At 36.6% G+C, this 21,870-nt stretch overlaps 2 protein-coding genes across 3 annotated transcripts; both read left to right on the forward strand.

Annotated features, from left to right (window-relative positions):
* The first annotated feature begins 5,491 nt into the window (after positions 1–5,491).
* Positions 5,492–5,911, forward strand: sertm1 (serine rich and transmembrane domain containing 1). Its single transcript, XM_088922190.1, has one exon. It carries the CDS (start codon positions 5,558–5,560, stop codon positions 5,876–5,878), a length of 321 nt encoding a protein of 106 aa, XP_088778316.1. The 5' UTR covers positions 5,492–5,557; the 3' UTR covers positions 5,879–5,911.
* Positions 5,912–15,870: 9,959 nt separating this feature from the next.
* rfxap (regulatory factor X-associated protein) lies at positions 15,871–20,885 on the forward strand. 2 transcript variants are annotated; one of them, XM_088921955.1, is made up of 3 exons: positions 15,871–16,711; positions 17,054–17,164; positions 18,021–20,885. In XM_088921955.1, exons 1-3 carry the CDS (start codon positions 16,271–16,273, stop codon positions 18,114–18,116), a joined length of 648 nt encoding a protein of 215 aa, XP_088778081.1. In that variant the 5' UTR covers positions 15,871–16,270; the 3' UTR covers positions 18,117–20,885. The 2 variants fall into 2 exon arrangements, with proteins under 2 accessions (XP_088778081.1, XP_088778082.1); XM_088921956.1 differs by lacking the exon at positions 17,054–17,164 and having other exon boundaries at positions 15,883–16,711.
* Positions 20,886–21,870: the final 985 nt, after the last annotated feature.

Raw genomic sequence — 21,870 nt, forward strand, 5'->3', positions numbered from 1 at the left:
TTGTATACATCATGTTTTACCGGTATTGTATTCAATGTTAAATTGATCAGACTCACAATATGTTTCAGATCTATGTACATGGGGTTTTTCTGCATTTTTCTGATTTTAACAGTGTCTTCGCTGAGATGTGATACTGTGTATAAAAACCAACAATTTACACACCATGGAGAGCAGTGAGCCCCCAGTCCCCTTGAGATAAAGGAAAAATGTGAAAGGTATCTAAATTATAAAATGTAATTCTGTTAAGACCCTTTGATCTTATTAAATATAATCTCTCATGGGATCATAGAAAATATTTTTTTTGTGCTGCTGTAAAAATAACCAGCTACCTTTTCCGAAAAACAGGAGTTGAATAATTAACAAAAACACCTGAAGTGGAACAAGATTGCCTTTACACAAAATGCAATGGTACCAGTGAGCCAGTCAACTCAAAAGTGAAACAAGTGCCTAAGCATTTAGACATAGTACTTCAACATGTGTGCATCTGCAGTATTAGCATAAGGAAAAAATAATGATATCCTATTTCACTGAAAGTTATGTTTTTCAGCTATTCAGAAATTATAACATTAACATTCTACATGATCACATTTGGTCAAAAGTCATATATATAAATCTATGCACATCATAGATGTGTGCCTTTTCTACCAACAATGTTAATAATTGGTAAGCTTCTTCCTCTATGGAGGTGTAAGCCTTTATGTAGTATTTGTTTTCTATCTGTATATAAAGGAGGACAGATAATTACTTTTCAGATTGCACTGTCTTGTGATCATGGTAACCACTATCTCTCCAATACCTGGCAAACAGGCCTGCAATTAACATGGAACAGATCAGAGTTTCAAATTTTTACATGTGACAAATACTGCAGGGATACCCAAGTGAAGTTTAAAACCATTCTCTCTTTCTCTACACCTTTAAATTGTATACATTCTCAAGCTATTGTGTGGTGTGTTGAATTTGAAAAGCCAGAATTCTCCAGTTATATCCTCCTCTGCTTAGTTTGATGACCATCCCTCTTAAACAAACAAAACTTGGCAGCATTCTACCTACGTTTCTCGTTCTTAAAAAGAAAGCCTGTTCGGTATTGCAACCTTGGACTGACGTCGCTGCAGCATGGGTCCTGTCCTTGAAAGAATTAGTCATGAAAGCCTGACAAAGAGCTTTTCTTTCTTTTATTATCATTTTTAAAATTCATTACCTCCATCTGGCCCAAAGCACTTCATTCATCAAGCTTCTTGAATGGAAACCTTTTGGCGAAGAAGACAAGGTAATAGCTGTGTCAAATATATATTTTTATATACAGTATATATATAAATATCCACCCATCCATTTTCTAACCACTTTATCCAACACAGGGACGCAGGATAGCTAGCGCTTATCCCAGCAAACAACAGGCACAAGGCAGGATACACCCTGGACAGGACACATGTCCATCATAGGGCACACACAGACACAAACGCATGCACAAATGCACACCAGGGCTAATTCACCTACCAGTATATCTTTGAACTGTGGGAGGAAACTGGAGCACCTAGAAAAAACACAGGGAGAACATACAAGCTCCATGCAGATAGCACCCCAGGAATTGAACCCAGGACCCCAATGCTGTGAGGCTGAAATGTTAGCTACTGTGCCACAGCGACACCCTAAATATAAATATAAATATTTAATTCTGAAAGTAAGGCAGGGAGGCTCAAGAGCCACTTTTGTCAGGGTAGGGACATGAGGTGAAGTCATCAACATTCTTCAAGTCAACAAGCTTTCAGGAGATAACTTGAAACACCCAATCAGACTTATGCTACCTGCTGCTGGGAGGTGAATATCCAGAGAGATATCATGCAACAGTGGGAAGAATTCCATACAGACAGTCATTTAAAGGCTACAACTGGAGCACAGGACACTGAAGCAGCAAGGAAACAGTGCCACAGTGCTCCCCCAAACATAGAAATAGCTGATAATCACATATCAAGTAACAATCAGAATAACACAATCCTTGTATCCCTTTTCATTGGGAATCTGAGAATATTGAATCTGGTACCTGGAATTATTATGGCCACCTTACTGTATGTGATAATATTTATGTTTTTTAAATTTAGAATAAACTATTTACAGGTATCTGTGATGTGAATACATTTTCTAGGTTTCATTATTTGCAAGATCTATACTGAAATATAATGTTATTGCATTCATTAAGGTAGCTTTATTAAAATGAAGTGCACTCTAGGGAGCAAATCTGAATGAAAAAAATGTTTTTCGTAGCTCTGTAATTGGCCTCTACATCACTAAAACATGATTGCCTGTAGGCTAAGCAAAAAAGTAAAATACACTGTTCATGAAATAACAAAGCAAACAAGTACTCAAATACATGAATATAGCTTATTAACCTCATAACTAAAATTCTAGATAAAATGTTTCAATTGTCAGAGCACATTAGTCTATCAATTTAAACCAGCAAAGCTTTGTACGAGAGACCGAATGAAATGCGAACACTTTTTGACATTATTATCAAATGACTATAGTTGTAGAGGCCAAATTCTAAGGTGCCTGTTAGAAGCACTTCAAGAAATCATTAAGCAAGCCAACACTCCCAGTGCAGATAATGATTTATTTCACGAGGAGATAAAATGTTGAAATGCTAGGGATATTGCATTGTTATTGGGCTGATCTCTGTTTCTAATTTGTATGTTTTCATCCTTGAGAAATGCTTTGGTCACATATACACACCAAATATTTTTGGTGGTTAGGTGTTTTCTGTTAATTGTATTATCATCATTTCCAGCACTGGTAAAGATGTAAAAAAGAAGCAATGGCTGCTGTGTAGTCACCTCTCAGATTTTAATTATCATTGTTGGAGAACAGAAATATGTGTGTTTACAGTTGGCAGTCCATTTATTATGAGCTGTGACTTGGAACAAGGACTTGATTTGCACAAAAAGGTTGTTAAATTATTTGGTGAAACAGTAATGAAAGAATAACAAAAGCTGTGCCACTACAGTTAAAATGGCAACATGAATAAAGCAATCACCAACAGCTGCATGCGCATTTTCTGTGCATCACTGAACAAAATATGCAGAGGGCATCGATTTTTCCAGCAGCTCATTTTGTGAACTTTCTTGTTAAGCAGCACCGAACTGCAGTATGTGAAAACGTCCTTTCATTTGTGTTTCTTAAAATTATCATGTCTCAATTACGTTTTATCTTAATTGAATTTTTCAGCTCCAATTAGCAATTTAAAAATCTTCTTTCCACTTGCACGCCACACGTGAATAGAAAAGCTTAAAGATTAATTAGCTGCTTCTGATTCAGCCCCCAGGACATGTGTCTACACTAGATGGACCCAGAGTAGACTGGAGCCACAGCTTCTGTTGGCATTAATGCAAACTAAGTGTATAAATACAAAACTGGTAGGAACTCAGGAGATCATTATTGGCATACTGCTGGGGAACTAATCAATTTTTACCCCACCAAAGTATTCCATCCATAACCCAACTCTAGTTTTAAAATTCTTAAATTAAGCAGATGTACTGTACAGTGTACAATAAGACTTAATTGTCCTGCTATGAAATTCTCCACTCTAACAATTGTTGAGTAGAGTCTTTTTCAGTGCCTTCATGGTATCTGTCTTCACAGGTTTTTCTACTTCTGTTGCATTTATTTGCTAGGCTTAATAAGATGTATCTGTAGACATAATCCATTTGTTTATAAAACAAGCTTATTGATTGCATTTATTGGCTGTTAAATAACTGAGCTCCTATCATGTGACTGTTGTGATTAAAAAACTTAGAAGATGTTAAACATTTCAAACCAAAGCTTAAAGGTTAAGTAGAAAATAGAAATACAAAACACCTTAAAACATACAGCCAAGTGCATTTGGGGAATAAGTGTCTCCTGATCTGCAAACATGCACAAATGAATTAATGCCAACTTCAATTTCCTTCTTTGAACCACTGGAATTGCTAAAGCAATTTCACTCTGAGTGAAAGTCCTGAGGCAACCTCCTCAACTCTGAGCTCAAATGGAGTGTGGACTTGAGACTGGCTGAAATCTCAGGACAAGCCAGTGAAATGCAATATCACAATGTCTCCAGTATGTCCACCCCACACAAAACCCTTTGGACTGTGGACTGATACCCGATACACAGACAATCTGTGAATTACTAAAGGGAGAGAGGCTGCGAAATAGTGCCTCTCAATGACTTTTACCAAGTGTCAGAAAATTTTAATCAGGGCACTTTAGCATCGTATTAGTAAGAGCAGGCTCATTTTCTTCTAGGGTGATAAATGCAGGTTGACATAAAACAGCTAGAAGCACTTCACATCGTCGTGTGTAACCAATGGAGAGAGAAGAGCTGGCAGTTAGCCTTACTGTGGAAAATCTGCTGTTCCTTTGAAGTCCTTAGAATGTTTTTATTCAATCTGCTCCGAGCTTGAAGGCATGTGAAACATCTGCAGCCACTGTTGTAGGTTCATAGTTGTTTCCTATGCTTTTGCGTAGCTGAAATTCATTGACAAAACAGGGCGAGTTTGGGGTCTTTTTTTCAACAGTAAATCTCAATTTTTGCAGTGTGCTTAATTCTTTGGGTTTTATGTTGTGATTGAGCTTATAAATGGGTATTTTGAACTCTTGCTACATTTATTATGCCACACCAGTGTAAACACACCTGTGTTTTGGGAAAAAAATGAAAATTTAGCACTGTTACAGTTCATTTAAAATTTTCTTTGAGGGTAATGATACCATACATTTTCTTCCTAGTAAATTTGTACCGAAGTTAATTTAGAGAACGATGTTTTAAAGTTTTTAAAATAGAAATATCTATTTTTTCTGCTATATAGTTGCTGTCACAACATTTTAAGACCACAGAAATAGAATTTCACAGAATGAGGAACAGTAGTAGATAACTGCCTCTAAATGTCATGTATAAATGTCCTGGTGTTAAGATGAACTGCATGAACTAGTGTTTGAAAAGATCAAAGACAAAATCATTCCTATAAATAAATAGCTACATTTTCAGACATAGGGATCTAAAATCAGTCCCACGTTTTTGTGATCTCTGTTAAGATCTCTGAACCAAAAGTCATATTGCGCTTCACAAAATTATCAAACCAACCAACAAAATAACAGTTTAGGAGAAAGTATACAGTACTCCCCCTCTTTTAATCTTTTGCTTTGAGGGTAATTGAGACAACACTCCTATTTAACATATAGCACTGTATAGGTACAACTAAAGATTAACCACCTTCATAACACAAAAACTACATTCTGCCACAGTAATGTAAATAATTCTGTTACAAATACAGGGACAAAATCTTACATTTAATATTAATACATATGTATGTTTCTTATGTATAAATTAATATTATTTTCTATTTTTAATGAAGTGACATCATTTCTTTTCTTTTTACAGCAAAGGATTTGCAGCAATAACAATTAGCAAGTTATCAAAAAGTCACAATGCTTGGATATTTTCACATCATCTGCAGAATGGCTTTGAATGCTGAAGAGTAACTGCATAACATGTTGCCTTATGTGTCATAAATGAAACTGCAAAAAGTCAGGCATGGATCTCCCTTTGGAAGACTACAACACCTCAGTGCCCGAAAATGGGACATTCCTGAAACTCATTCCAACGTCCATTTCGACCGCTGTAGACTCGTCCTCTGTGCAGATGGAGAACGTCTATGTGTATGTTTCAATTTTTTTAAGCCTGTTAGCCTTCCTACTCATGCTCCTGATCATCGCACTTCACAGACTCAAGAACATCATTTCCTCTAGTTCCTCGTACCCAGAATACACCAGCGAGGGCGGCAGCTCCTTCACCAACTTGGAGATCTGCAGCCTGTCTTCTCAGAGGTCTACTGTGTCCTCTCTGTCCACCTGAGGTCCTCTTTCATTTTATGAGTCACAAAGTGTTGGGAACTTCTTTTACCACCAAAAATGGAAATCTCTAAACATCAATAGGCTTGACAGCAGATATGATTGTTTTGAGGAGGACTGTGTTCCTTTTCCTGCAAAATGGGAGAACCATCTGCCAGTTCTTACATGGTGCCCAAAGCAGAGTTAGACTGGTTGAAGAAGCGATGCACCTCACAACAGTGTAAGCTTGCAGATGCCCAGGAAACCCAGGTGGACCAGTATATATTACCACTTGGAAGTTCTGGTTACAGTCTTTTAGTTACCACTGTTAGAACTGCTGGAGATCAACACACACTCTAGAAGAGCACTTCTTCTGGTGGAGTTTTTGGTGTTTTAACCAAATTCATAGTGTTTTATAGAAGCTACAAGCACAGAGATGGCCAGGTACAGAAAGTATTATAAAGCTTACATCTTGTATTCAAATAAATGGACCTACTGTATATTTTATAGTGCACCCATATGTATGTCACTTTCATTAAAGTTTAACTAAAAAGTAGATTATAATAGATACATTTAGTTGACCATTGAAACTGTAAATATTAAATGTTAGTATGTTTTTTCAGAATTAAGTCAAGTAAGCCTGTGTGCAACTAGAATGATAGTTACATCATGTACAGGCACCTAAATTCATTTGTGTCTTTTCATTATACAGAACTGTATTTATTCTTTCTGCTTTGTTACGTATTTTGTGATGTGTCCTCATTTTTTAAGTTTAGTTGAACATTATCCATCTTGTTATATATATTGACATAGACAACAAAAGCATATCATTAAGAATAGAAATAATTCTCAAAATAGAAGGGTGCTTGACTCTTCTATTTTAAGATGGAAACAGAGGACAGAAACCAATAACAGTAATCACATGTTAATATTGCTTGAGGAAAAGACGTAAAAGACAGATGAGAAGGAAGTTGATAATTTCACCAAGGCAGGTGATAAAGCAGGCTAGGCACGAAATACGTCTCTTATTGATTGATTAGGAAAAAACAGCTTCCCTCAGAGTGAAGAAATCTGCTCACGTCAGCCATTTGTCAATACACAGCCTCCAGACTTTGAATACCAGCTTAGGTAGCAGATTTTAAAGTTAACACAGTAAGCAGTTGACAAAAGCCACTTGTTGAGGATATGAGAGGTTTATTTAATTCTTGACACAGACTTCAGCCCATGCTACACTGATAAAGCTCATTGCAGGCTCTATATGACCACGTGCTATCTTTTTCATATTTGACATTTTCTTTATTTAACTCTGATCATCATGAAGCCTTTGAATAAGTAAACTTTCTGGCTTTCCTGCAACTTTTCTTAAAATTGTTGATTGATACAGACTTTATGATTTAAAAATAAAAGAAGCATTTCAGTCGGTTACCAGCATACAGCAAATGCTGCTATATTTGCCTCAAATGACCACTGCAGAGGAAAACAACTTAATTAGTATCTTAAAATTATTCAAGTGAAAGAACTAAATAAAGAACTAGCAGTAATTGGCAGTTCCTGTCTCATGCATTCATCATTAAGAACTCATTATTTTTTATTGATTCTCATTGTAAAAAAGGTAGAAGTCACCTTCAAATTTGTAAACATAAAACACTTAAAATTAATTTAGTTTTTTTTTAATTAGAATTAGAGGACATCATAGATGAAAGCTGCAAACATTACACTTCACTAACAGTGATTACTTCGCTTTTAAAGTGGGACTTACCTGTACAATTACACCCTAAACTAAAATTCTGAAAACTAGAGACTTTAAAAGGTATCATCATCTTTTTTCTGAAAATGCAAATAACAAAGCATGCATTGGTGGTAGAAAATAAAATTATTTCAACATCAAGTGAGACTATTACTGTATTTTTTTTTTAAATGGTCAGGTATTTCTTCATATAATCACAGACAGTCAAAGACTGGGAAATATAAAATGTAATGAATCAAATGCAAAATTGTTCAATAATGTTGTTCTGGATATGCCTCGTTTAAAGAAGAAAACAAATTTGGTCACTGGTCTCAAAATGCAACATTAAGTGAGTCTTGATTTTTTATTATTTTATTGCATGGCAAGATGTTTTTTTCCATTTACACAAATTACTGTCAGTCTTCAAACTTTTTTATGGGGTGAGAATGAAAAATAAACTCCTGCAAACAACAGATTGTGTTATTAAGTCAAGGACATGTACTTCAGACAGATGTTTAAGAAAATGATTATGGCTGTGTATGATATACTCGTTACATTAATTACTAAATACATTAATGATTAATTACACAAATTTATCAAATGACAACCACTATAGATAAACTACTCATTTGATGAGCTGTCATACTTCAGTCTACTCCCAGACCTTTCACACAGCAGCTCAGTTTCTCAGGCATCTTTAGACTATGACAAACAGTTTTACATTATGGATTAAGTACATTGCAGGAACATTTGTGCTTTTTTTATTTAAAAACCAGGGAAATGAAGCATCATTCAGAATTTATTATGTAATATTATAAATGACACTCTATAACAGACATTCAAAACACTTCTAATTGTACTGTAATCTTGAGAATACCTGGTATATCCTTCAAGCAGCAACACAAGCTAAAAGAATGTCTTACTTGGATGGTTATGCATTTGTAGTCATTCTTATGTCATACCTTTTGTGAATAGGCTGGTTACTTCTGGCGGTTCCATAAATGAAATTATAACACTGTCATAGAGAAAACAACAGGCACTCTTTTATATATATACCCATTCATTCTTTTTCTAATGCTTCTTCCAATTCAGGGTCTCAGGGGAGCCGAAGCCACTCCATTGCAGGGCTGACACACAGATACAGTACAGACACACAAGCACACACACTCACACCTTAGACCAATTTTTTCCCAGAAGCCAATTAACCTGCCAGTATATTTTTGGACTGCAGGAGGAAACTGGAGCACTCAGAGGAAAGCAATGCTAACCACTGCACTCGTTTTCCACTTACTATATACTGTATACAGTATATGCATATAATAAATTACTAAATGAACATATACACTGTAGGTATTTGCAGGTACTGTATATAGTATTGTATCACCTTAAGTTACCAATACATTTGATTGGGAACAGCATTAATACCTACACTAAATGTTGTTGTTCACGAGGGAATTTAATAAACCTTAAGAGAGACCTTTTTTAAAGTTAGCTTGTAAGCTCAAGTAGTGAAGGAATTATTTATCCATAAAAGTTTTTTTTCCCCGTTGAGCATACACGTTACAAGTTATGCCAAGTACCAGCTTTAACTACAAGTGCTTGCTGCAGCTTCTGTCTCCCAACAATGAATTGAGATCAATGAAGCTGCAAAGGCCACCAGTCCATCAAAGTATCAATTATCCTCCTTTTAAGATAAGGTGCAAAACAGAAAACAGGAGTCTGTGATCCATGACAGACACGTGTTGCAGTTGCTATGATGCTGGTAATTCACTCTCTATGGAAATAGCAGGGAGGTCTTCCAGTATGATTGAAACTTCAAAGTAAACATTAATAAGCTTCTCACTTGGTTGGACTTTCCCTTCAGAAATTCACACAATGTGCACAATGTGTCTCTCCTGAGATTAAAACCCAGGGACCACAAAGCTCAGGCTTTCCATAGCCAAGCATTTATTTTATTCTCCTCTTTCTGTACACACTGATTTGATAAGGGATAGCGGCACTTCTACTTTAGTGCTGCTATCAGTGACAAATGGGAGAATTGCTCTGTAATACCAGAGTTCTAAATAAATATTCTTCTTTTATTCAAGCCAGGACACTGAGTCCCTTTCTGAAAGAAGAATGTAGTAAAATAATAGTTTTATTTTTAGCTTGTGAAAAAGCATACGGCACATAAAAAATAAACCTTATTTGGTACAGGAAACAGATAACTTTCTTCAGTACACCCTTGAAGGCCAAGATTCTCAGATGTTTATTCAAAGTCGTACCCTTTCGAACGCTGAAAGATTACACTAATCTAGAGCCAAAGTGGAAAAAAACAGTGCATTTGTAATATTCCTTTCACTTCTGTGAAGTCAGGGTATTAGATTTCTATAGAAAATGACAGAATATTACATTGGTGTACATCAAATACAATCCATTCTACCCCCATTGCCTAAATATTGACTTAATAATGTGTGACATTTATTATATAGGCAAATATCCTTCAGGACGTACTAACACCAAATCCCCATGAGGGTCAAAAAAGTTTCAGTTTGTAAAATGTCATCCTTCAGACCTTTCACCTCTGTTATTTACTGCTTGGGTATTAGCATTTATGCTAGGTAGAAATATTTAAAATCAAAACATCCTTTGACAAGGGCCATTCATATTTAATTGGATCGAAGGCCCCAGAGTGCCTTATATCATAAATGGCAGTGAATGTCATTTGCAATATTATCTGTTGGTCTATCTGACAATTCTCTTATTTAAGACATTGCTAATATTAAACAGTTGTGTAGTCTATGGCATTTTTAAGAGAAACTACACGCTTTAAATCAAGGAACACATGTGATCCATTGCCTTTAAACACATGCAAGTTTCTTAAAGCATTACCCCTTCAGAAGAAAGTGTAGTTCTATGCAACAGCACAATACAAACAATACCACCGCAAAGGCATCATTTAATCCAACAGGTAATCAGGATATTACTGGAATTCAGATTTTCAATAATGTTAATTAGATTTAACTACACAAGTACAGTAAATATTAAGCATCTAGAATCTAAATGGAAAGGCTGTTTTAAAAATACATCTTTACAGAATTACAATATAAAAGAACAGAATACTAACAGCTAATTGCAAAATCCAATAATGCCAATAAATACATGCTGGTGTTTCATGAGATTTTTTTTTCTGCTTTTTTTTCTCCAAGTATAACCATCAAAACAATGTAGAATGCACCCTGCTTCTATAAATCCATGCCACCTTAAAACTGAATAGACACAGGAACCTTGATGCTACTCCCCTTACTGAAGGGATATGAGGAGAACCCTGATTCATACAGAATGTCAGGAACAATCTGGCTTGTTGTGTGAGATGTATGTGATGCTTCGGGTTTGTTTGAGCCTTGAGTGGAGCAGGGCTTCAGGCAATTTCATTTCCTTCTGCTTTCCTGACCTCAGATGAATTAGGCCTATTAGCAACAGCCTCATAGGAAACATCTTATTGATTGTTATCCCGAAGCTGCAATAGAATAAAACACGCCCTCTGTCAGGCTGGTGCATGCATACCAGACATTTCATTAGAGGATTCATTTTGCAAGGTAAATATGTGTCAGGATGCCTGTCAGGAAGATACAGAGCGATGAATTCTCTCGCCTTCCACTTTTGTCCAAATTAATAAAGCTTCTGATGAGATTTATATAACTTAATTTTTTCATCTCAATAAGGTCTGACCACCTGCACCACAACAGATATAATACGATAAAACATCAGATTTATTTAGTTCATATACAGGTAGAATGTTTCATAGCTCATATACTGTAAGTAATGAGATAAAGAAAAACAAAGGTGATAAGTTCAAAATGGATTTGTTCAGGGAACGTGGCATTTAGTTGCATTATGAAATAATACAATATCTGTTTGTAATGAGACTTTTTTTTCAAATGTACAAGGGTTCCGAATGTCCTTATTGATCCGATTTAAGATTAAGATAAATAATCACAAAATCCCAGGAGCTCATAGACATCGATGATCAAAATTGGAACATTTCATTATATCTTTATTGTTGATTAGTCTCCAAGGTCATGAAGCAGAAATAGATTAGAATCATGTTTAAACTATATAGTTTGTCACAAATAGATACAGCTGTCATTACTTAAGATTTAATCATTTAATAACTGTGACTGTTTTTATATCAGTGTTAGTAGCAAGAGCCACTACTTTAGATCTTTGGTCCTGTGTTAAAACCCAACTGGGGACTCCTTGTGTGGAGTTTGCATGTTCCTTTTGAATCTACATTGCTTTTTTCCCCAGGTTCTCCTGTTCCTTGCCACAGTCCAGAGATATGCTAATGAGGCTAATTGCTGTCTCTATGTTTGGGTGTCCTGTGTTGGACTGGCTTCTCACCCAAGATGTAGTCCATCCTTGTGGCCAGTGTCTCCAGGGTTACAGTCCACCACGACCTTCTATGGATAAAGCAGGTTCTGGGAATTAAATTTTTATTAATTTGTGTAATTAATGTGTAAAACATTTTTGGGTCAAACCATGTTTATACCGCTTTCCTGTTTTACCCTTGGCAACTGTTCAGGTATGAAGTAGTGATAAGTTTTGTTCATTGATGAGTGTAGTCATCTGGAATGCTGGCAGGATAAGACTGCTGTGAAGTCAGTTCAAGAATTTAGTCTGAAAAGAGTAGGGGTGTAACCCCCGGCGTCCTGGCCAAATTTCCCATTGGCCCTTACCAATCATGGCCTCCTAATAATCCTAATTGGCTTCATTACTCTGCTCTCCTCCCCATTGATAGCTGCACATTGGTGGTGGTGGAGGGGAGTCCCCATTACCTGTAAAGCGCTTTCAGTGGAGTGTCCAGAAAAGCGCTATATAAGTGTAAGCAATTTTTATTATTATATTGAGTGCAAAGCTTAAAATGGGGAATTAATTAAATGAATGTTGACTGTATACTTGAAAGGTAGTGGCAAAGCAACTTGCAGTACTGCTATTGTTCTACACTACACTACATGACTCCTAGCCTTATCTTATGTGGGTTCTGACAAGTCACGTTTAGCATAATTTACTGTGCCAGTTAGAAATCCCTTTAACATTTAAATCAGCACTATCATGTATATCAGATTTGATCACTAGTTAACTCAGAAACAGAATTTTGTGTGAAGCATCAAAGGTTTCTTACCAGAGTTTAGAAACATTACAATCCTTACCAATAAGAAATATTCTAGAGCACTCTCAGTGCATTTTTCGTCAACAGTTGAGTTTATTGAAAGAGAAAAAGGGAGAAAACAACAAGCAGATGCAATTAGATATACAAGAGCTCATAAATATGGGAAACGAATCAAAGAAAAAAAAATACTATTAACTGTTAACTCATGCTTGACCAGGAAAGCAGAGCTCAGGTCCCGAGGAAACCCACACCATTTAGTCGAGTCATGTGTCCATTTCTGGTTCAATCCCGAGTTTAAGGATAAGTTTCTTTATAAATGCCAATTGTAATTGTTAACCTGCCAATAACATTTTACATCCTTACAGAAAAAATCTACATCTTTAAAAAAATCCCATAGTTCAGGTGGCACCTGCATTCCAAGGAAAGGATTTCCTGAATAGTTTATACTATAGAAATTAAGTAAATTATATTCACTCTGATTTTTAAAAGTGAACTTCACATCTGTATTTTTATCATGACAGATCTCTCCAGATACAAACAAAAGCCCAAATCATGACAGGAGACAAACGAATAAATACACATGGCTGAGTTCCTATACAGAACCATTGGATTGGGGGTCTGCGTACTGACTCTTGTTGAACAATAATAAAAATCAGTCAGTGTCAGTTCTGCTTTGTGAACTTTGTCCAAATGAAACGGGGAAAGAAGCAAGCGACTTTTTCCACTCTGTGTACTTTTCAATTCCGGCATGGGAAAATTAAATACTACCATGCAATATTCTATGCATGCCTCCCTTAACCTTGCTATTTGGCTCAAATAAATTAATGAAGGCTTGCTGGAATTTTAAACAGCTCATATCATCTAATAAAATCATTCAGTAAAATGCCTTAGAATACATGCTGTTATTTTAACCCTCATCTTCAGAAGAATGGATATTCATACAATTTTGTGCTGGTGGGGCTTTTTGCAAATCGCTTCCCATAAAATGAATACTTAAATACACATTTACATTTTTAATTTGTTACGTTTTGGTTGGAGCTTCAGTAATAGAGACTGCTATTTTAAGAAATAATGTTTCCTAAATTTTTTTTCAGTTCTCTGTGCTTCCTCACGGTCTGCATCTCCTTGTTGTTTTCCACACATACTTGATACTTGATACTCAGATACTTGACCAGTGCCCACTGTCTTGAGGGCACAGTAGCCTTCCAGTTTGCACATGTCCACCAGTGGGTTAGGTAGGGTTTTATCTGAACAGCTACAACACGTGATCATTTCTCCTTACCTACCCTTCACTGATTTACCCTCATTCAGTCTGTGAAGATGGCAATTAAGAAGAATCAAGAAATATTAGGGACATGGTACACTAGATGGTAAAAGCAGAATTTAAAACATCCCACTTTAGAGTTGTAAAGAAGTGAAAATGTATTTTTTCGTACTGGAGGAAATCTGTTATTTCAAACCATGACTTGCATGCAGAGAAACAGCTTCTGTGGAAGGCCAGTCAGTATGCATTATACCTTTTACTGGTAGGATGACTTGTAAATGACATACTTTGGCAGACACGGGTTGCTGTCTTTGCACTCTCTCATCTGCATTCAGCAAGCACTGCCAAACAAAAAAACCGAATAGGATTCACTATATCAATAATTCATGTCAGCCACATTCCAGTGCCATATTTCCCGCCTGAGTAAAAGCCCAACAAGATACAGCACTCACTCATTCCTACATAAAGAGAGGAAAAAAATCCCTGGAGTCATAGGCATTTGGTATTCCACAGACCTTCAACACAGCCCGTCATGTGGAAAGAAGCATAACCTTATTCATGAAAAGGTGTGGGGCTGGTGTCTGGGGATCATACATTTTAAATACTTCATGAATTAGGAAATTTAAAAACAAATGTCCAGGTTACATTTTACACTGGTTTTATTTTTTAACAAAATCATACATACTGAGACATTGATGCCAACACACCTGAAATAAAAGGGGAAGAAATACAGTGGGGAAACAAATGGATAACATTGCATTGGCTACCAGTGTTCAGTCTATATTATATAGTGTCTGTAAAAGTAACTTCTCAAAGCACATTACAGCAAGAAAAAAAGATTACATGGAGCAAAATCAAAGTAGAAGAATTAAAAACATGAATTAAGGATGCAGTAGAAGATGCAAGGAGCTTTGGGGAGTAGCAAGAGAAGGCTCTGTCACCCACAGAATGTAGACTGGCTTGGGGAACAGACAGGAGACCAAACTTAGACTAACAAAGGCTGTGAGATGGGGAGTAGGAAGATAGGTCTCACAGATATTGAGGTGCCAAGCCATGTACAGTAGAGCCTTATAGACAAGCATGGGGATTTTGAAGTCGACACAAAACCCGATAGGAAACCAGTGCAAGGACTCCAGGACAGGAGTAATGTGATCACTTGCACAAGACCTTGTCAGGATTCTGGCTGCCAAATTCTGGGCATACTGAAGTTTGTTCAGATGTGGATTTAGAAAGCCCAGTGAGTAGGACGTAGCAATAACCAGTTCTGGAAGAGAAAGGTGTCGCATAGCTTTTCAGCTACAGCTCGAGACAACATAGCACACAGAGTGGCAAAATTTAACACTTTTGTTACTAAAAAGGACCTAACCTGAGAATTATCCTTGTTCAACTGAAGAATTATTGGCTAGCATTTTTATTATTTTGTATTTAACATTTTTATATGTTTGTATTTAATACAGCTTAATTGAAATTTAGCACGGCTATGCAATTGTGTTTTCATGCAAATATTAAAATACTTGAACTGCAGAAAATGCAGATTCTATAACTTTTTTAAAGAGAATTTAGTTTTAACATCTACCCCTTCATAATTCCACTACCTTTTGCCTCACTTTATTATTCCTTTTATGATGTCGGTTCGCTATTCATATTTTTTTTTGTTTTACTTGGACTTCTTGGTAGTGCGATGTGTATCTTGTGTCAAATATTTTCCCATTTTGATCTACCGGCCACAGCATTGTCAGATTTATGTTGTCATAGGTTTGTGCTCTACCTTCACGTAAACGGTTCAAAATGCGATGGGTTGAAGTATATTTACCACCACTTTCCACTGGGTGGCAACATCGCAAAACGTAAGAGCTCGAAATTTCATTCGCAAAAGCTCTTGAATTAAGTCGCCTCGTTGTTTGTTAGTGTTTTTATTTCAGGAAGCGTGGCAGAGAAACAACAAGAATCAATGTGCTATAAATATAACTCCATTCGCGAGTTTCGTTTTATTGATTCGTTTTTAAACATATGAACCCTTGTGATGGAAGATAATTATGTCCGTTGAGGGTCTTTTCTGCGTCAGAATTAGTTGGTATACGCTCTAAACCACAAATGGTTGTCTGATTTAGATGGGTGTTGAATAATGGTATTTCTCCCTTTACAGTAAAGCTGTAAATTAATGTTTGGACATCGAAATCGTGTAGACAGAAGTGCTATCTTACCGATTTCTCGTACGTGTACATCTGTAGCTGTCAACAATACATAGCAATTCGCATTGCGTTGCTAATCAAGGATGACTGAAGAAACAAATGCTGCTACCACGGGTGTGAGCACCGACCCCAGTGTCTCACTGGCAGTGAGTAAAGATGTGCCTACTTACTTTGTCGGGGACTGCCCCCCAGCTGAGAGCAGGACGACCGTGATCACCCCACAGGAGTCAGAAAGCGTGGTGTACTACGACGGCGGAGACGATCCGGGCGAGGAGAGCGATGTGCTGGACGCCTCGGATCCCAGAGACAGCACCGCCAGCCCCGAGGAGCTCAATGACGAGGAGGGCTTCGGGGACAACGAGAACGTGATGAAGACCTGCACCTACGAGGGCTGCACCGAGACCACCACGCAGAAGGCCAAGCAGAGGAAGCCGTGGATGTGCAAGAAGCACCGAAATAAAATGTACAAAGACAAATACAAGAAAAAGAAGAGCGACCAAGCCATGTCGAGCGGGAAGCTAGATGTAGGTACCTCTCGTAGATACCGCACTATTCTTTCTCTTCTCTCATACAGCTTTACTGCATTTCTCCATTGTTGCAGATAAGTCGGATCTCACTTACACACACTGTAGTCCATGGGTTGTAAATTGGTTTCCCCAATTAATACATTAATTTGGACTTTATACTCCGAATGAAAAGCCGTTTGTTAATTTCACCCACTCCAAGTATAACCTAGTGGTAATGTTTAAATAGCAATGCGGATTTTACAATCTGTGTGATATCCATACCGAAATAGTTTGTCCAATCTTGTAATTATACAAGGCATTTTACAGTAGCTTGATTTACTTTTTTTTACACTTAAACAGGAGAGCGCAGAAGAGAGACCCGTGTCTGTTACGAAACAGCGCTTAGGAGGTTTAGGTGAACGTCCAGCCAGGCCTTCGCTCTTAGAACAAGTCCTTAACCAGAAGAGATTGGTGAGTGCCGTGTGAAAATTTGCTTTCACCTCTTTAATGATAAAATGAGATTTGTAATTGCTATCAGTCCGGTACCAATTTCTGAGTTTCAGAACTGCCCTCGTTCACGTGTGTGGCCCGAAATGTGACCAATTGGACCTCAAATAAACACTCATTTGAAACTATCTAATAGACTCTTTCCCACCTGTGACTGTTTATCATAAATGGACTTATTTAATCAGAAATAATGGAGGAAAGGAGCAGCTGTGTAAAATTCTATGTGCTGATGTTGTTGGAAACCATTTAAGTAGGGTAATTCTGAGACGTGGGACAGACCACAGAAACAAGTTAAAGAGAAGTCAAACAGATCAATTAGCACTGGAGATTTAGAGCTCAGCTAGATTTAAAGGTAGCAGAGGCGGAGTCTGGGAACCACTGATTTAGAGATGCAGTTAAATAATAACAGGAATAATTAACTATTAAATTGTGGTCCAGTAGTTCTTTACAAGTGGAGCATAAGGTAGTAAGGGTTTCTGAAACTTTTGGTGTTTAATGACAATCTATTAATTAAACCACCAACCATACTTAGTACTGTATTCAACTTGATTAAAGAAAGGGGACTGCAGTTCCTTTATCAAGTATGTAATCGCTGCAGTGGGCATGCTTGCATTTTGAAACAATGACTGCCTCAGAATCAGTATTCAGTGCTGTTCTACTATTCTGATGTCAGCTACAGTGAAATAACTATAATAGATTTTCTGTAATGTATGGAACTTATTTAGCTTTAGCCCACCCCAGAAAATGTTAACTGAAGTAAAAGTTCATTTACCCTTGAGGAGATACGCATTTGAAATTTTTCTTTATCTTTTTCTTTCAGTCCTTACTGAGAAGTCCAGAAGTCATTAGCTTTTTGCAGCAACAGCAGCGATTACTAACCAACCAGACTCGAGTGCAACGGCAACAAGACTATTAAGTTGGAAATGGTGAAGAGGGAGGGCAGTCATTTTATTCTTACTTTTCTTCATGCGCGACTGCAAAACCTTCTGGATATTTTTTTTCCCCTGGAAGCCAATTTTATGCTAGAAATCCTAAATGATTGGACTGGACAGCAGAGGTTGAAGTCCCCAAAACAGACGAACCCTTTTTCATTAAAAGAAAAGTCAAGCAATTTACCCAAGCAGGTGCTCAAACATAGAACCCTGTGTTGAGAAAAGAAAAACAAAATACTGTGGATCACAAAAGCTTGTTACAAAAACAGTAGTCAGAAGAATTTGGCTTCTCTGAAAAAAAATTAGAGCGTGAACAATCATGTCAAATCAGAACATCAAAACCAACTTTTAGGAACTGGTTTTCAGATTCCCTTTTTAATGTCATTGAATGCTTAGTCTAGTGTTTAACTATGCAGTGCTATGACAGTATGCTTATGTATCAGTCTGCTACCCAGCAGCCTTTGTTTTAGGAGGTTAATATTTGGCACAGCTATTTTGGAATTTCTCCTGTCACATTTTTAACAAAATACCACTCTGTACTGCAGCTGCCTACTTGGGTTTGTGATGTCTACTAGTTTACGTGAGGGTTTTCACCAGGTTCGAATTCTCATTTCCTCCCTCCTCCCAGAAGTGGGAAGGTAAGGTTTGATCGACTTTGTCTCCAATGTTAGTCCTCATTAGGTGTCTGTTCTCCCTATGTCATGATCCAATTGTGAAGCGAGCCGCAATGCTGCCATTTTCCATTACGACCTGTTGGCAGGCAATGAGACTACACACAGGCAGACAGCTAATGCAAAATGGGATGACTCTTGCTTTTAATCCCCAATGGTGAGTTTTATCATGGACAAATATGGCACTTCCATTTTTTCATGGATTTTACAGCAGGCAGTATCAGAAATACACTGAAGTTGTTAGCTGTATTATATTATAACTAGAAAATCTGCTAGCAGTTTTCAACAATTCCAGATCCAACTTATCTTAACAGTGCCTGTGAACATCAAGTAAATTAATAGGACATTAGAAATACTCTAATCCCTCTTTATAAGAGCTTAATGTTTTTCCCCAAAAAACTGCTTATAAGGTGAAAACTTGTATAACAGAAATTCCCTTTGCTTTCCCTTTATAAACTTCAGTTGTTTCCAGAACTGAAAAATGTTCCCTTAGACACCCAAACTTCACCTTAACACAACACATTCTCCATTGAAGAAAAATAATAAAAATACTCGTTAATTATTCGCATAACATGCTTAAAGTCTTTAGCCGATGCATAAACAATAGGTAGGAAAACAAGGAAAACAATAACTCTTGCTCATTTGCAGAATCAGTACCATAGTTACATTGTTAGTCCTTAGCAAAAAGCATAAACAGTAGGATGCACTTAGCACACACAAGCCTTTATTATATAAAAAAAAAAGTTAAAATGTAAAAAAATAAAATAAATTCCCCATCCCAGACAATGCAAGAAAAGAAGAATCTCGGTAATGCTTTAGGAGAGCCCAACTTGGAAGAGTGATAATCCATTTGTTAAGTGAAAAACCAGGTAAAATTGCTGCATCTCTTTTAAACAAAAACGTGGATGGTTGTATAGAGAGGGATGACTTTACTTGGGCATATGTTTAGAGGTAAAAAAACACCAGTATTTAGTCTTAAGCAATGCAGTAAAAGAAATGGTGATCAGGAATGATACGTACACCAGGAATGGTATAAGTAGGTACCCCTTCCTTTTATATTTTAGAGGTAATTGACTTAAGTCTTTTAGAGCAGGCGCAGCATTGGCTGTGTTTCTTCATGCAGTTTATAATGAACTGAAGGCACAAAAAATAACATTGCGGCTATGTGGGTGCAAACTTTGCAAAGCATTGATTTTTGGTTGTCTGCCAAGATCCGTTTTGGTCATCATGGCAGGACATGTGAGGAAGATTTCGAAGGGGTTTTGAATTTGGGAATCAGGACACATCCTTAGTAGACGCAAGACCCATATTCTTGTCTCAGATTTAATGGCTTGTTTGTCCTAGTACTTCTGTCCAATATGAATTTCATAGGCTGTGAGTCTCTCAACATCAGCTTTATTGTGGGAAGAAGAAAACTATTTCAAGAAGATTACATAACTGCCACTGATTTATGTAACTTATCAAATATGTTGCTTGTTTCTACACATTTTCTCTTTTAATCTGTAACTTTCATTTGCACGCAAGACAAAAAAAGTGAGCCAAAAAAGCACGCACTCCAAAGTCTCACCAGTATCATTTTTCTAAAAGATTTAAAAAACTGTTTAGTGGTAAAAATTGCTGTAATCTATTTAACAAAACCTGGTTGTATATTCGTTGTGTGGCATTTTAATCTAAGGCACTAAATTATTTTAAAAATATATTGTAATTATTTTAATATGTATACAGTTTGCCCAGTACAAAAGGAAGATAATATGGTTGGCTGAGATAACCATAGGTATTTTGTGCAATTGCCTGTTGCTTCTTTGAATTTTCAGGAGATAAAAATAATGTGTTTGTAATGCATGTTTGTATAACATGATATTTTATTCTATGTGTTAAATTATTGTATATCTGGGAAACATTTGAATTTTGTGGAGCTTGGTGCTGGATGTTCCACAGCTAATTTACTTCTTTCTCTTCAACCAGTAGGATTGGAAGTTGCTAAAAATCAATTATGAATGAAAATTGCCAAGATGTCTGTTGTGTTTTATTGAATTTGATTTTTTTTGGTTTTTACTGCAGAGTAAAAAGGTTGTAAAAACATTTTTTTCCCTCATTCTTTTTTCCCCAAGCGTGACTTGCATTTGTACTCATTTATACAGCAAGACATTTTTCTTAAGGAATCAGAGTGAAATACCCTTGAAGGGTACTCCAGCAGTGCCCCAAATGGGAAATGAACTTAAACCTCTGTGTTATGAGTCTATAGCTTTATCCACTTCTCCATTGAGAGTTGGTATGAACAGAATTAAGAAAACACATTGCAACACATCTAAAACCCTCTCTCTGCATCCATTTGTAACTGTAATGTTGTTTGTAATGGTAGTTGACATACATAATTTAAAGACAAAAATAGGAACACATGTCAAATATTTTGAGCTCCAAAACAAAATGACCAGTAGCTTTTGATGGTGAACCAGTTCATCCTCTGCAAACTGCAGGGTTTGAAAAGTTTCATCAAGGGTAATGGCCAAGTTTTGCTGTATATTGAATTTTGTATTTTAACACTTGTATTTTATAACTTAATTTTCTTTTTAATTAGGATAAAAGACACCAAAAAGGTGTTTATTTATATAAAAATATATTTTCCTCAATTAAAGGCTACATGTTCAGTACCCCCAAAAATAGGATACTGGTGGTGGAGAAATAAATTGATAATGCACTAGATGCAAATGTTTATTCGAGAATTATACACCCACAAGACACAAACACAAAAACTACTTCTTACAACTAATTGCATAATGAGTTCTCACAGCTCCATCACTGTACTGTCTAATTTCTTTAACTAGATGTTACTCATTATCACTCTAATGCATTCAGAAACTGAACATAAAACTCTAAATGGCTGTTTCAGAAACCAAACAAATCTCATTCTTTGAGGCTGCCCTCAAAACAGATGCTAAATATAGGACACAAACTTCCCCTGTAAGGTTTACAAAAAGGGAACTTAAATAGCAATCAGAATGATCAGAAAATACACCTCTCTTCAGTTTTCAGAAACCTGGTTGATTTTGGTTCATTAAAGGTAAAT

The sequence above is a fragment of the Atractosteus spatula genome, chromosome 7 (genome assembly GCF_055471065.1).
Source record: "Atractosteus spatula isolate fAtrSpa1 chromosome 7, fAtrSpa1.hap1, whole genome shotgun sequence".
Classification (NCBI taxonomy): Eukaryota; Metazoa; Chordata; class Actinopteri; order Semionotiformes; family Lepisosteidae; genus Atractosteus; species Atractosteus spatula.